The sequence below is a fragment of the Mustela putorius genome, unplaced genomic scaffold (genome assembly GCF_011764305.1).
Source record: "Mustela putorius furo isolate JIRA1106 unplaced genomic scaffold, ASM1176430v1.1 tig00003899_pilon_pilon_pilon, whole genome shotgun sequence".
Lineage (NCBI taxonomy): Eukaryota > Metazoa > Chordata > Mammalia > Carnivora > Mustelidae > Mustela > Mustela putorius.
In genome coordinates, this window is record NW_025422048.1 from 19,103,589 (window position 1) to 19,119,994 (window position 16,406).

General features: G+C 46.3%; 1 protein-coding gene across 2 annotated transcripts in view; it reads right to left on the bottom strand.

Moving 5' to 3' along the window:
* Positions 1-873: 873 nt before the first annotated feature.
* The window catches only part of ARHGAP36 (Rho GTPase activating protein 36), a 31,018-nt gene continuing 15,485 nt past the window's right edge, over positions 874-16,406 (bottom strand). The window contains exons 2-12 of one of the 2 annotated variants that reach the window (XM_004778715.2): positions 8,846-9,004; positions 7,618-7,683; positions 6,857-7,092; positions 6,401-6,593; positions 6,134-6,189; positions 5,724-5,874; positions 5,123-5,271; positions 4,746-4,922; positions 4,413-4,510; positions 4,171-4,277; positions 874-2,136 (exon numbers count right to left, since the gene is read on the bottom strand). In XM_004778715.2, the coding sequence (XP_004778772.1) occupies positions 1,979-2,136; positions 4,171-4,277; positions 4,413-4,510; positions 4,746-4,922; positions 5,123-5,271; positions 5,724-5,874; positions 6,134-6,189; positions 6,401-6,593; positions 6,857-7,092; positions 7,618-7,683; positions 8,846-9,004 (1,550 nt within the window). In that variant the 3' untranslated portion in view covers positions 874-1,978. Of the gene's footprint in view, positions 2,137-4,170; positions 4,278-4,412; positions 4,511-4,745; positions 4,923-5,122; positions 5,272-5,723; positions 5,875-6,133; positions 6,190-6,400; positions 6,594-6,856; positions 7,093-7,617; positions 7,684-8,845; positions 9,238-16,406 lie in introns of those variants that run through there. The other variant, XM_004778714.3, reaches the window with a different exon arrangement.

Below are 16,406 nucleotides of genomic sequence, written 5' to 3' on the forward strand. Positions count from 1 at the left end.
CCTTTTATCCCATTTATTCTACTTTAACTCTTCCATTCCCTTTATTCAACAACACCCTGTCACACCCTGTCGCCCTCTTCCTCTCCACCCATATTTCCTCTCCCCTTTATTCTCCACCACCTCTGCCTCTTTATTTCCCTCTTTATTCCCCATAACCCCCGTTTGTCCCCATCACCTCCATCCCTTTATCTCACAACACCCTTCCCTTTCATACCGCATCACTTCCTCCCCTTTACACCCCCTTTACACCTCCCTTTCATCCCATATCCCCTCCCTTTTGTTCCATGTCACCTACCTCTCCCCTTTATTCCCCATCACTGCTTCTTTATTCCCCATCACCCTGGCTTTTTATTCACCATAACACCTTTTGTACTTATCACATCCACCCCTTTATCCCACCTCGTGCCCTCTCCTTTATCCCACATACCCTTTCCCTTCATACCCCATCACCTCTGCCCCTTTATTCCCATCACCCCTCCCTCTTATCTACTTATTCTACTTTAACTTTTCCATTCTCTTTATTCGACCACAACTCTTTTCCTGTCTTCCATTTTACTTCTTGATTCCCCGTCACCCCTCCCCTCTTGTCCTTATCACCTCCATCCCTTTATTCCACATCGTCTTTCACCTTTATCCATCACCCCTCCCCTTTATTCCATGTCATCACACCCAGCTAGTCCTCATTACCCCTCCCCTTTATTCCACATCTCCCCCTTTGCTTTATTCCATTCCTCTCCATCCCATTATTCCATGTCAGCCCTCTCCTTTATTCCTCTTCCTACCTCTCTTCCCTTTTCAGCTCCAATCAGAGCTTCCCAACTCACCAACACAATTTTCAAATTAAAAAAAAGACACACACACAGTAAGCCATGAATATGCTGCTGTCACAATACAGATGTTTATTAATGATTAAATGCCAGAGAAGTTTTAACAATCACAAATCTTCGAGCTCTGCGGTTGTTACCCATTGTGTGATCAATTTCTATCCCTCAATACAATACATTCTTCATTCTATGGACCTTAGCAGCTGTTACCCATCAATATCAGCTATAATTTTGGATGTCGTACATAGCCCATATCTGTGTGTTACCAGAGCATGTCCCGCAAATTTGTACCGTCCTGCATAGAGGAACTACAGAGACGATAGTTAAGAACATTTATAATCAGGTGACTTTAGCTACTTGGAACTATGTGTTTCTACCTAACTAGTTGTTTTGCTGACAACAGGATGTTAACTCCAGTTGTCTGTAAAACAGATCTAGGTAATAAAATCAAATTTTTCCTCTAACTTTTGATCCCAGAAGGCTAGTTAGGCTTACACTTAAGGTTTCCCTGTTAGCATGACCTGAGCCAAACTGCACAGAATTTTGGGAGTGGCTGTTGGATGAACCATTGGTCTAAATAATTTAGGGGGAGGAAATCCTGAGGTGGTGGAGTTGCTGCGGGGACATGGCTATGAGTTGGTGTGACATGGTCTAGCATTAATTTTTTTTTGTCAGCTATCAGTAGGCTGACCTACGTCCTAGCATGCCTCTTGAGGGCCTTTCCAATTGAGCTCTCGGGAGGAGGGAAGGAAAGTCAGGAAAAACATGCAATTCCCTTTTGGGGGGAGGGAAAGCACCTCGAGATTTGTGAGCTTCTCTGGGAGAAGGTATTTACCACAAATGTCACATCAATTAAAGAAAGGGCTGCACTGTGGAAAAGCCAAGATCAGGGGTAAAAGAGAAAGGCAAGGTAGCACCAGGGAGCCTGGGCATGACAAGGAAACATCTCTGCTTTTGCTGGCTAAAGGGACCAAACATCCCCAGTGAAGGGGCTGGCAGTGTGTTTGGAATTCTCAGCCTGACCCGAGCATCAGGTGAAAATCCTTCTTACCCTCAGATCTTTACCTTCAACATTCTCCTCAATGTTTCCTGTGACATCCCAGGTCTACCCCCACCCTTTTCCCCTGTCCGGCACCTTATAGAAGGAAAAACATCTAAGGAAAGAAGTAGCCGATGCCAGTTTTGGCCTCCTTTTCCCGGGGCACACGGAGCAATGGGCGGTCTTGCTCTGGAATGGGGGGGTTACCCGCTCCTTCCTCATCGTCATGGGAACGGGCAGTGCCGGGAGGCACAGCTGGCTCCTCAGAGGAACCTGGAAAATAGTAACAATGTTAACTCCTTATGTTTCTAGACTTTATATTTTGCACAGCACCCAAGGGACTAAGACCTAATTTAGCCCTTCAAATACAATACAAGGCAAGAAGTTAGGATAGGAATGAGTATCCCCATTAGACATGTTAGGGAAACTGCAGCCTAACAGTAGAATATAGATCTCTAAATCTAGGCCCACTGTGGAAGGTGTTGGGGGTAGGGCTGAGTTAAAGAACAGAAAGAGTGAGACAGATACCCTGTGCTCAGAGCAAACGTACACCACCACCAGGAAGGCGAGGAAGAGGGTGCCCTCCTAACAACCACCACCACCCTATAAGCAACCTGACTAATTTCACTAAGCAAATGAGTAACATAGTTGGAGCTGGAAGTTTACAGCACTTCATGGAGGGGAGAAAACAGGTGTCAGTCATCAATAACTCTGGGGAGGACGTGTGGTTCATGACTTGGCCAGGCCAAGACTTATTTTTAAGGAGGGTTGTATCTACAGGAAATGTAACATCTGCATCTTCCTTATGGATTGCCTTTGGACTCCAAAATTGTTTGGATCCACGATCATTAGGCATTGGGACAGCTTCCACATTCATGATTTCTGCAAGACTGACGGCCAGGTCTGGCTGAGGGTCTGGAACTGTGCTGAGAATGGACATTTGTTCAGGTTCTGGAACCACATTGCTAACTTCATCCTCTTCAAAGGTGTTGGCTTTGTCTTTCTGAGAAATGGAAATTTTGTTGTGAACTTGAGCATCCTCAGGTTCTAGAACCACAGTAAGAACTAAGTCTTTTTCAAGATTGAGGCTTTCTTTAGAGCTTGGGATTCCACTGACATCAGAGGCTTCTTTGCGTTCTGAGATTTCTTCAGCATCTGAGGCTTCTTCACTGTTTGGGACCTCACTCACATCTGAAGATTCTTCTTGGTCTTGAATTTCATCAAAATCAGACACATCTTCAGGGCTTGTTACCACATGGAGAGCTGGGACTTCTTCAGAGTTGGAGTCTTCTGGAGTTTCTTCCCGATGTGGAATTTCTTCAGTAACTGAGGTTTCTTCATTATTTGGAACTCCATCAAAAGTTGGCACCTCTTCAAGGTGGGGATCTTCTTCAGAGTCTGAGAGTCCATTATTCTCCAGGGATTCTTTGTGATTTAGGATTTCATGACCCCCAGGGGCTTCTTCAGGGCTTGGTACCATGTGAAGAGCTGGGACTTCTTCAAAATCAAGGTTTTCATCAGAATCTGAAATCCCATTGAGCTCTGGAGTTTCTTCATGGTCTGGAATTTCTTCAGCATGTGAGGATTCATCATTTGGGATTTCGTCAAGATCTGGGACCTCTTCAAGATTGGGATCTTCTTCAGAGTCTGGGTTTTCATCATTACCTGAAGCATCTGTGTGGTCTGTGATTACATCAGTGTCTGGGACTTCGTTGTTTGCGATTACATGGAGATAAGGAATTTGTGCGAGGTCAAGATTTTGGTTATCTTCAAAATTTGGTCCTTCTTCAAGGGCAGAGTTTGGGTTTTCTCCAAGATTTGGGATTTCTTGCATATCTAGGGCTCCTTCGGGGTCTGGGACCATATCAAAATATGGTATTTCTTCAAAGTCAGGGATTTCAATGAGTTCAGGAACTTCATCATCAGGGTCTAGAATATCTTCAAGGGGAGGAAGATCATCAAAATTCAGGGTATCATCATCATCATCATCATCGTCGTCATCATCGTCATTGTCATCATCATCTTCTTCATCAAGCTCTGGGATGCCTTCAAGATGTGGGCCTTGAATCTCAAGATCATTTGGGATCTTGAGACCTTGAACTTCCCCAAAGACTATTCCTTGATTGAGATACTCAAATACTAGCTCTTCATGGACTGACACATCTTCCTCAGAGGACTCATCTTCCCCAAGGAGCTGATCTTCAGCAAGGAACTGGCCTTCAGGAAGGGCCTGACCTTCACCAAGGGACTGACCTTCAGCAAGGGCCTGACCTTCACCAAGGGCCTGACCTCCAGCAGGGAACTGACCTTCATCAAAGGGCTTGCTCTGAGCAAGGACAGCAGCCCGGACTTCAGCAGAATTTTCCACTGGATCAGATAGTAAAGCATCCTCTTCCATCTTTATGCGTGCACTCCTGGATGGGAATGAATTTTAAAAAGTAAGTCAGTTTTCTATACTTAGATTGTCTAACACGACGGTGGTCTGGGATTAGAACTCCCACAGGCAATGCTCTTCAGGCTAAGCTTATACAAACCAACAAAACACTCACTGGATCTTCCTCAAATTCCTGCGTCTGATAAAATCCAAGGCTTCAGGACTGGATTTCCACACGCGCTTAGCAACCTGCTTCTGAATATGGGGAGGCACCTGAGGGTAAAATGAGCAATGTTAGCCTTTATTATATGACATTTTAAATTTAGACTCATCTCTATCAGGTACCTAGGACTGAAGGCACCATAACCATCTAATGCAGGAGGAATTTCTGGAAAATTTGGTGGCTGCTTGCTTTGGCTACCATCAGGGATGCATGTACATCTCTCCCTTGCCTTGTGAATAGGAGAGAGAAAGCTGTGAAGTAAGTTTGTCCAGAGGTTCCATTTACCTGGAAGAGGACATCCCAGTTATCAATCATGGCACGGACCACATTGACAGAAGCAACATAGTGGTCAATCCCCAGTCTTGTCTTCCTGGACTCCCTCTTGGCAAATCTTCCCTTCTTCAGCAGAGCAGATCCAAACACCAGAGCCAAATTGGTAGAAGTCATACGGTTGCCTGAAACCTATGAAAAGGAAAACAGAAAGTGCCCAACTCTGAGGTGCTGATGGAAATGATAAAATTATAAATGTCTCTTATTGTTCTTGTTTCCCTCTCCTACTGTATGTCTCTGTCTCTCATATACTCCCACACATGTCCCCTACTACTCTCATAACTCTTTTCCAGAGCCGTTTTTTGTTGTTGTTTGTTTTGTTTTGTTTTTACCAATTGTCCATCAATGCCAATGGAGTCCTCGCAATTCTCAGTGATTTTATGCAGGGCCTTCAGCAGACGCTCCAGGGTGTCACTATGGCAAGGTGGCATCAGATAAACCAGCAGTTGCAGGGCAGAAAGCTGATCCTGTGGCTTTAGAGCTAGAAGAAGGAAAACAAGGGCTGGCTCAGGGGTCTAACCTTGGCAGCAACCTGGTATCAAGAGAGTGTGATGATGCTTGAAAACTAAGGAAAGCTATGGAGAAAGAATCCAGGCATCTTGTCTTTGCTCATTCCCAAAGTACTTGAGCTCAAGAACCCTAAAAGCAAGAAGGTGATCCCATCAAAATCAGACCCCTTCTATAGAACCTAGGTTCTTCTTTGCCCTGAGAGGCACACAAAGCTTCAAGAAGCTCTAGAGAAATTTCCAAACAATAGACTTACAATGGAATATTAAGAGATGCAAGAAAAGCAATCTGGATAGGTGTTTTCATCTTCTGGTGTTTATTCTGTTTTAGTTCTTTGGGGTCCTGCAGCCAGAGCTCTGTCCCGAGACCCCCACACCCCCATATTACTTACTTTTCTTGCCTGAAAAGGGAAAGCAGAAGACTTACTTGCTGTCAGAAGGAAGGACATATACAGATCATCTGGCAGCAGAGAGTCCTTCATGTCACGGAAAAACTCCTTGAGGAGTGCAGCCACATCATGTACGTTCTGAGTGTCATCCAACACGACGTCGAGCCCTTGATCAAATTCTTCACGGAGCTAGGAAAAAGGGAGAGAATACATGGATCCTCTGACCTGCCCACTACAGGCCACCTCCTGCCTCAAGCTTCAGTGGAAGTAGCTGGCAATATGGTGTGCCTGGGGGGGGCTAGAAAGAAGACTTTCATTGGCTCCCAACACACACCCCAAGCATGAAACTCCCCCAGGTCTGTGGGGGGGGGGGAGGGAAGAACCCCACACACACCCCCACCTGCTTTCGCTCAGTCAGGGAACATAAGTATAAACATAACCAATTTACCTCACGCACTCTCTCCTCTGAGTATTCCAGGGTGAAAATCCCCACCGTGCTTAAGCCTGAAAGAAAAGACCAAGGGATGCTAAGTATCTCTGGTCCCCTTCCCCACCGCATTTCCCCTTTCCCCAGCTGAATCCCAACACCAACTGGGGGCAGGGGAATGTTCCCATCCTTGACCACATGACCTCTTTTCTCTCCCCTTTTCTAGAACACCATTCTTTCCCTTTAATTGCCTACCTTGATTTACACATCATTTCCAGGTCCCCTTACCATGTTTTTCAATGAAGCTGCAGCAAGCCTCAACAACCTGGGGGATTTGTTTAGCAATCGGATTGAGGCTCATCTTCCTTTTGGATCCTAGAAGTCGCTGGCCAATTGGAAAGGAAATCTTGGAAAGTTGCAGGGTCTGCAGCAGCAGAGCCCCGTCCTCCAGTTCAGCCAGGCTGTCCACAGAGACTGCACCCTGTGGAGAAACCCAGACTATCTTAAAAATGAGGGTGGGGGGCATGAGGGTCCCTTCAGACCTCCCGGAGGATTGCGTTACATTCCTAGCAAGAGGCAGTCTCTCCGTGGCAAGCCAACTGCACCCCTCCAACATGTTCCGTTCATCTCCCGCCTTCCTCCGAGGACACTGGACTTGATCTTCCTGCCGCCCCCCTCCCTCACCCCGCATCTCTGGATGCCTTAGGGCCACCGCCTGAACCACAGCCTGAACCTTTAACTCACTCGACGCCCACGGCGAGTAAACTCCCGGGGCAAGGAGGGCTCATCCCGCCTGCGACTGAAAAAGCGCCTGATGCGGCCAAACATCCTTTGCACCACATTTCCCCGACGACGGCCCGCAGCCTGACCGGTGGAATCTTCAATCTGCATCGCGGCTGTTAGTTCAAGATGCTTGCGGCGGGTAAGCTCGTTCACCAGCACCTCTTCCAGACGAATGCCAAATGTCTTCAGTGATACGACTGGGAAGCCAGGGAGAGAAAGAATGAGAGACGTCAACGCTCCGCAGCGCTTAAATATGGAGGAACTGCAGGGGCTGTAGCACCCACACTTCTAAGCAACCGCCCGCCGCCAACCCCACCCCTCCAGACCCACAGCGCCCCTCCCCGGGGAGCGGCCAAAAAAAAAAAAAAAAAAAAAACCCTGCAGCGGTGTGGCGCAAGGACTCAGCTCCACTCAAACTACCCCGACGGAGCTCAAGGTCCCTGCCTTGAGCCCTGCCAGGAGGGGACAGTCTCGGAACAACGAGGGCAGTTTCTTCTAGGCGATCGATCTGGAGTGGGTGCAGCGGGAAGGCTTAGGCAGATCAGCTAGGACCGCTGCGTGTCTGTAGCTAGTGCGCCATTTCCTGAAATCATCCCCTAGGGGGGTTGGGGCGGTGGACCCCCAGGAGCAGAGGGCACCGCCCAGCCTCCGGTAGCTAGGGACACAATATGGGGGGGTCAGCAGCCCATTTAGTTCCTAAGAAAAGTAAGAAAGCCCCTCACCCCTCTGCTGTCCTCGCAGAATCAGAAACCACTTCTCAAAGGTGTTTGGACGGTCAATAGGTAGAGCTATGGAAAGAGAAAAAGAAAAGACACGCACGCTCGCACCAAAAGGATTTAATAAGTGTCGAAAACATCTCAGTGGATTGATCTGCCGGGAGGGGGATGGCAACCAGTCCGATCCAGCACGCTCAGAGTGTTGTGCTTTCTCCCAGCCTCAGTTTCCCCGTCTGACAACGGGAACAAGCCTATCTATCACACCCGAGTCTCTGAGCATTGAACCGGATCAGACGACTGGAGGCGCCGCGTGCGCACCGCACACCGTGTCGAGCACGGCAGTAGCTCCACACTAGGCTTCAGGCATCAACTGCGGGCTCTGAGGCGCCGGAACAGAGCAACAGGCGAGGGGAGGGGCTCCACCTGCGCCGCGGCAGCAAGTAGGGGTCTCCAAGTTCCCGCGGGCGCGCTCGCGCCCCGGCTGCCGTCGGCTTCACGAGCCGCACCCGAGAAACCGCGACTTGCGCCATCGCGGCGCTCAGACCCCCGCAGCGGGGTCTCCTCGACCCTCCCGCGGCGCCCTCAGGCCGCTCCCGCGGCGCGCGCCTGGCGAGCCCACGGCCCCCGCCCTTTTCACTGCCGCAGGGGGGCCCCTCGGCCCGCGCGCCTCCTCCCACCTCCGCCAGTCCCCCCTGACCCCCTCCCCACACGCTCGGACCCCATCCAGGGCTTTGTCCCGCTCGCTCCCCCGCAGCGGGCCGAGGGGGGCAGCGCGCGCAGCGCACCTCCCGCCACGCTCCGGCGCCCGCACAGCCCTCCCGCTCTGCGCCCGGATTGGCGCTTGTCTCTCCCACTGCCTCGGTATCTCCCTGCACTCGCCGTCTCTCGAGCGCGCGGTCTCTGTGCGTGTTGGTACCTGCTCAGAGTGTCCCTCTGCGCCACCGCCTCCCTCTGACTCTTTCGCGCACCGCACCTGGTGCGTCAGTCTCTTCACCTGCCCTCCGTCCACCTGGCTGGCTGACCGCCCCTCGAGCCCCCCAGGCTTCAACCCAACTCAACTAATCTTGACGTCTCCCACTATTCAGACACCTGTCAACTCCCGCTTCCTCGGCGGGCTGGGCGCCGGCGACGGGAGCGGGAGCCCCTCCCACCCTCCTGGACCCCAGACTCTGCCCATGTCGCCCGGGGGTCCGCTCGCCCGAAGGCGGGGACGCCGCGCTCCGGGCCGGCTCACCTCTGTCAGGTCTGAATTCAGAGAGGAAATGTCTGGCCACGAGTTCGTGGTAAGCAGTCTCTTGCAGCTTCAGACGCTCCAGCTCCGACAGACTGTGTATTGATATCATCTTCGTCCTGCGGTCCGGATTGTGTCCTGGGGCTCCTCCCAGGACGTTCACTAAAAAAATGAAAGCGGACAATAACAGCAAAGGGGGCATAATTCTGGGACACAGTGTCCTTGCTGCCTTCAGAAAAGGAATGCAGCCGCCCATTCTGGAATCGGAGGATTATCAAGGCTGCATCATCCAACTGTCACTGGACCTGGTGGAAGGAACTGTGGGGGGTGGAGAGGGTGGCAAAGGGGGAGGGAAGACTGGGAGGCGGCTTCGCCCTCAAGGAGAGCTGCCTCTGGTTGCTTATTTTAAAAAAAAAAAAAGAAAAAAAAAAACCTAAAAAAAAAAAAAAGAAAAGCTTAAAAAAAAAAATCAGCCCTGAACCGACAGTCCGGAAAAGAAAAAACCTAATTAGGCAAAAAAACCAAAACCAAAAAAAAAAAAAAAACCAAAAACAAAAACCCACCAGAAAACCGGTTTTCTGAAAACAAAAGAAAGAAAAGGAAAAAAAGAAAAAAGAAGGAAAAAAAAGATTAGAAAGAAAAATCAACCAACCTTATCTATAATTTTAAAATGTACCCTGAGACAAGAATAAGGTAATATTTTCCATCAATTAATTAGAACAGTGATGGAGTTCATTTTTATTTTTTAATGATACTATTCTATGCTGGCCAGGTTGGATGAAATGGGCACATCCATCTAGGTTAGGAGCACTGAAAATTTGCACAGCTCTTCCAGAAAGCAAACTGGACACATAAGTATGGAGCCAAACATCATCCCCAGGCCCTTTGACCCAGTAATTCCCTTCTAGGAATCTATCCTAATGAAATCTTACTTTGGACAGTAGAAACTATATGTACATGAGCCATAACAAGAAAACATGTAAGGGGGGAAAGCTAGGCCAGCAACAAGACTAGTTATATAAATTATGGAATGACCACAGTCTGGAAAATTATGTAATCGTTAAAGTGAGGCTTACAAAGAGCTTTTAAACAACAAATACAAAATATAGAACTGTATTAATTATGATTACAACCATGTGAAGAAAAACATGCATAAAAATAAAAGACTGAAAGAAATGCACCCCAGTAAGAACAGCATCCGTATTACGTGGTGAGATTTTGTTTGCCTTTTACCTTTTTTCTATTTACCAAAAATTGTACAACTTGATTATATGATTTTTTTTTCATGAACAAAACATCAGTTTGTACCAAAACAAACAAACATCATTTTGAGGCCATTTCTAGTGGGACTCCCTACTCCAGGTTTGGTGATCAGACCGAAGTTTGTCTTAGTCTATTGGCAAACTTGTTTTATATGTCCCTTCTCCATGGTTTCCACTATCTCAGACGGCTCCCAGGCTACCTAGGATCCCCCAGTGGGGATCTCCCTAAACCCCATAGAACATTCTTTCCTGCACATCCTGGCCTCCTCTACTCACTTGTTCTTTCATTCATTCATTTTTTAAAAATTTATATGAACTGCCCACTTTGTGCCAGGCACTAAAGATTCAACTATGAGCAAGATAATACAACTCTTTTCATAAAAGATCTAACAGTGCAGTGAAGGAGACACACAGGGTGGCAACAATTTACCAAACTTGGTGATAAGTCAGTGGCCAAGATATAAACAAAGTACTGTGAGAGCAGAAAGGAGGAGACATGTAAGTCTGCCTGGAGACAGGGATGGGGTGGTGGTGGGGAACGTCCAGAAAGAGATCAGCTTGTGCAAGGCAGAGAGGTTTTACATTCTTAAAGCTGTCTAAAGGGGATGGAAGGAGAGAAATCTGCTTAGGCAGGGATGAGCTCAGGAATGGCCCTTAAGCCACGTTGTGGAGCTGGCCCTTCTCCTGAAGGCAGTAGGGAACTACTGCAGAGTTTTTACTGGGGAGTGACAGAGTCAGCGCTGCAGTTGGAAAAAGCACAGGGAGCAGTGAAAAGCCTGGTTTGGGTAGAGTCTGAAGTAGGTAGATCAGCCAAGACGCAAAGGGATGCTGATACAAGTCAGTGTCACTGGGTTGGGGCAGGGGATGGATTTTATGGGTAGAATTGAGGAACTTAGGGAAACCGTAATAAAAAGAAAAGAATTTGGAACAGCTCCAAGAGCTGTTCCAAATTCTTTTCTTTTTATTACGGTTTCCCTAAGTTATGGTTTGGGTGAGTGAGTGGGTGCTGGTTCTTGACAGAGAAGATAATTTGGGGGAATTAGACCTTTTGACAAGAAAGGAAGTGGTCACATGCCATCTTTTTTTCTGAGCTCCCGTTTGCCATGGAGTTTTATGGTAATACTCTATATATTATAATTGAGTTGGGGGGAACCTTAAATTTCAAAGAGCAGGGAATGTGGCTTTAACAGAGAAAAGTAGGGAGGAGTCTGTCATCCAATAATCTAATAAATGAGCTCTGTTCCAAAGAAACACACAAACCTACAGACCCACAAAAATCCTACCCCTCTTCTGTTTCCAAAATTCTCTTTTGCCCACTTTCCTTAATGGCCAAAGTCATGCATGTCAATAGTAAATTCCTGCCAGGTAACTGAAGTGCAGTATGGAAAAAGACAAGGAGTCTTTCTATGGCTTCAGAACTGAGTTAGGAGGAACATCCTTAGCATGGATGTTTTTTTAAAGCTACTTCAAGTGCAAAGCACCATCCCCTGGACCCAAGGTGAATGCCTAAGCCCACCCACCAAACTGTATCCACAAAAATGATCATTTTAACCAAAGAGACATGCACCGCACCCACCTCAGCCCCAGACTGAATCTCTAGCAGGTCCAGAACCTATTAGCCCAGGGTCTCATCCTGACACATACAACCTGGCTCTGAATTTCTCTGACATTACTCCCTTTTCCCCCCTTTCCCCCCTTCCTCTCTTCTCCTCTTTCCTCCTTTTCTCTCTTCCTCCCTTTTCCCCCATTTCTTCCCCCCCCCTTTTCCCTCTTTCTTCCCTTTCCTCCCCTTGCCCCTTTTCCCCTTGCCCCAATTCAGACATTTTTGTACCTGCTTTGGAGCTTCAGCTACTTCTTCTAAGGCTTCCCAGATCTGGTCATCCAAAGAGTAGGCTGGTTCTTTAACCCAAAAATCAAGATGAAAATCAACCCCTCTCTCCCCCCAAAATAAGGTAAGAACAAACAAGAAAACCTCAAAACAACACCAGCCAAGAGAGAGAGAGAGAGAGAGAAAAGCCTTTGAGAGATGAGTCAGCCTGGATGCTTACAATTACAAAGGAAATCAAAGGCCTTAGAATAAACCGTTTGTCATTGCCTCCTGCTCAAAGATAGAGGGCTAAACTTCAGAGCAATCATATGCTGCAGTTTTGCCAGTAAAATTGACACTGTCTTGCTTGCCTTCAAGTCTCTCAAGGCACCAAGAGAATTCAAGACAGAAGCAGAGTTAGCGAGGCCAGTGTGCCCAGACAGGAAGCAGATGGAAAGGATGGGGAGGAGGACAAGTAAGCAGGCTTCAACATCACCAAGAGACGTGGCTACATAGCAGGTTCTTGAGATCTGAATACTTGTCCTTGGACTTGGTTTTCCAAGCTCCTCACAGGGAACAAAGTGCCAAGAAATCTCTCTGGCTCCAAAGTGTCTTCCCCTTTCCCCCTTCAGCATGTCATGGGGCTGGCCTGAAGTGACCATGACATCCAAAAATACAGTAGGAAGGGGGAAAGCAGGACCTCTAAATTTCAGCCTAGAATTCAAAACATTTGCAAAAACAATATCCTTAGACATGTATCTGTAGTGGCCCCCAGAGTTAGAGCTAAGTGCAAAGCAGAGCTTTACAATTTCTTAGCTGTGTGGCCTTAAGAAAATCAGTTGAGTTCTCTGAGCCTCAATGACTTCCTCTATAAAGTGGGGAAATGATACAATACCCATTTCAGTAGTTGTGTGAGAATTAAATGAATAATATATGTGTGATATTTAGCATCAGCTTTTAATAAACATGTTGCTCTTGAAGATTATTTGCAAAGGGCCCGAGTTTACCAGAAAATATCAGGTATCAAAAGTAATTACATAAAATTAGAATTTGCATCAATGAGTACATCCTACTCTGTCAAGCTCTACTAAATTTGAATTAAATTAAAACAGGCAAAGAGATCTTGGGAGACTGTTGGGAATAGATATTTCTTCTTCAATCCCCTATGGCATCAGGGGCAAGTCGTCAAAAAAACAACAACTATCTTACAAAATTTTGGAAAACTAACTGCATAGGTCCATTTTTCAAATGCTATTATTCAGGTTAGTAAAGTGCCTATATGTCTCAAAATGTATTTTTCTTTCAAACATCCCATTTTACATTGTCACTGGCAAAAGAAGGCATAATTATATTTAGATCAGTCAAAGGGCTAGGATATTAGCAGATGCCAAAGGAGAGAGTTTGAACAGAGCAGAGGGACACCCAGAGCAAGTCTCCAACAATACAAAAAAGAGAAACACACATAAGTGGCACCAAGCCTGTTCCTCACGTCCTCTTGAAACACATAGCACAGATGGAGAAACAAATTAACATCAGAAAGGTCACCCACTTTGACATTGTGAGGACAGGAATGCTTTCAGGGAAGCATAAATCCACAGCCCTCACATTTTGGAGGACTAATTTACTCCATTGCTACCATCAAATAGTTGGGGGTGGCAGAGAGCTCACTAATAAACACCTATGAGAATAAAAGCAGGGACTGCACTGATTACATCATTTGAATCCTTATAAAGTAGACACTTTATGGCACCATCAGAATTTTGTTCCAAGCCTCTGATTGCTCCTCAGAGTTTGAGGAATCAATAGTGGATGAGACAGGCATTGCGTCTGGGTTATTCAAACGTCCACAGGCAGTGACAATGGATGAAGACATCCCCATTAACATATCGCAACATGGGAAAGAGATTCAGGTTTTTAGATGAAAACATTTGGGTACCACTTTGGTTTGCTGGCACAATACCTCATCCATCCCTGAGCATTAATGAGTTAGTCTTTAAGTTGTTATCCTATAACGTCCATTTCAGCAAAGGCTGCAGTTGTGATGAACAAAATGGCTCATTTTCTCCTATGCAGTGATGGTGCCCCAGGATAATTAAATTTGGGGACAGTGTGCTTCAATACGTAGAGTCAGCCCATCATACCATAGTAGAAGCTCATAAAATGGAGGTAGTCTGTTAAAATATAGTGAGAAAAGCTCTGGCTTCAGAAGAAGAAAAAAGGAATTTTCAGGAACTACTTAGTGTATTAGACTGGACCAGAGAGAAAAAGGACCTTAGCCATCACCTAGTCCAAAGCTTCCATTCCACAGTTCAGAAAACTGATTTTCAGAGAGGGACAGGAATTTGCCCAAAGCCACACAGCAATCCGACAGCAGAATCTAGACAAGAAGCTACCTCTTCTCAGTCCTAGAGCTTTCTCCACTGCTCCATCCACCCTTACTCTTAATAGCTGCCAAATAACAAATGGTTAACTACCCAAATCAAAATAATGGACACATAATCAAAGTTTGATTCCATAAACCAGGGGAAGTCACCTCTGAAGGCAGACAACCACCACAAATCACAAGCTTTTTGTAAAAAACAGTACAGTCATCATTCTATAGAGTGTGGGATGCCCTTTTTAAAATGTTATTGGCTAAAGAAACCACTACAGCCCAGGATAGTGAAAGGCAATGTTTATGCTACAAATATCCCAAATGATAGTGTAAACACGGTGATGCGACACCAAATACAAGGAACTACAGGTATTCTCACTATTATCTGCGGAATGTGTCAGAGTGCATAATAGTGCTGGCATCACAAGCCATGTCACACTGTCTGTTTTCCCCTTTCGGTTGCTGCTTCTTGTATGTCATGGTCAAAAAAGTAAAACATAAAATGTTCCATCAATAGGAGGCAACCTGCGTTTAAATATCTAATTTGCCTCGTGTTTTCATTTTCTCAAAAGCTTTCAATATGCCCATTATCTCTGGGCCCCATCACACAGTAGGTGTGCAACAAGTGTTCCTTAGGTGAATCATAGGATTATGAACTTTGAGGGATTTGAAAGAACATAAAAGTCTTGTAATTAAAACAGAAACAGCTATTCGTGATTCATGGATAAATGAATCATGCTATTTTATTCTCACAGCAACCTCTGGAAAGGAGGGAGGTGGGGTATTATGTTTCCCCATTTTACAGATAACAACAAACTCGGGAGAGGTTGTGACTTGCGTGAAGTTGCACGAAAAAAGCTATGGAAAAATCCGATCTGAGAACCAACTGTCCGAACCTATCCTCAGGCCAGGTCTTGCCTTCCCACCAAATCATGGTATTTCTTGGTTGTTCGTCTGCTGTCCAGAACTGGGACAGTCTGAACTGTGACTACATTCTTTCCTAAGAACGCAGCTAGATTTCTAAGGTCTTATTTATACACACTATTCTTGGGAAATGAGAGTAGAGATAGATTACAAAGATCAGTTGATCGACTGATTGTTGGCTAAAATAAATAAAATGATGATGGTGATGGTGATGATGAGAGTAAATAAAATCATGATGGTGATGGTGATGATGAGAGAGCTGTCTCAGAAAAAGACTATTATGAAAGATAGAGGGAAAGAGTAGATAGAGGGAAAGGGCACCAAAGGTCCTGTGTGTTCCTCCCATCACATCCCTCACACTGGCCTACTCCTGAGCTGAGAGGATGCCCTCCTGGAAAGGTCCTGAGATCTAGACTGGAACATGGGTTCAAATCCCAGCCTCGCCACATGTAAGTTCACGCACTCATTAACCAAGTGACCCGTAGCAAATCATCTCGTGCTTCTGAGCCTCAAGCTCCATCACCTTACAAAATAAGAATCATCGTAATTATTAGCTGTGACTGTGGTAAAGATTAAATAAAAGACAGGGCAGAAGGAAAAAATCCTCCAAAAGACACAGTGCTGTACCGAGGTGAGGACTTGTCAGCAGGAGGCACACTTTTAGAGGGGACGAGTTAAACTGCTTCTTCACTGTGTCTTTCAGTGATCAGAGATGCAAGACAACTCTGCGTGAGGGGGGCACAGGGGTTAGTCATGGCTGTGAAGCATAGAAAAAATGAACTGGCCCACCAAAAGGATTTAGGCCCCACCTTTGGCTTCCCCAGCACAGTGTGCAAGCCATCCATGCTAGGTATGGGAGAAGAAAGTGGGGAGTCATCTGGAGTGGAAAGCCCCAGTTTCTGCCCTTGGGATCTTGCAGGCTAGTTGGAAGTCACATAAACGTTAAGACCCTGCAGGTCTGTCGAGAAAGGCCCACAGGTCTAATATCATTCTTCCCTACACTGTTTTAAATAGATTTCCTCTCCTTTTTTCCTTTAAAGAATATTAAGAATTGACTATTTCCTCAGGTCCACTAGCACTAGGAAGACCCCTCTTTAGGACACACTCCCTTTCAAACACATTGCATTCACTCCCATAGACATCCATGCACACACACACCCTCAAGCTCTTTCACATATGTATATTTAGACACACAGA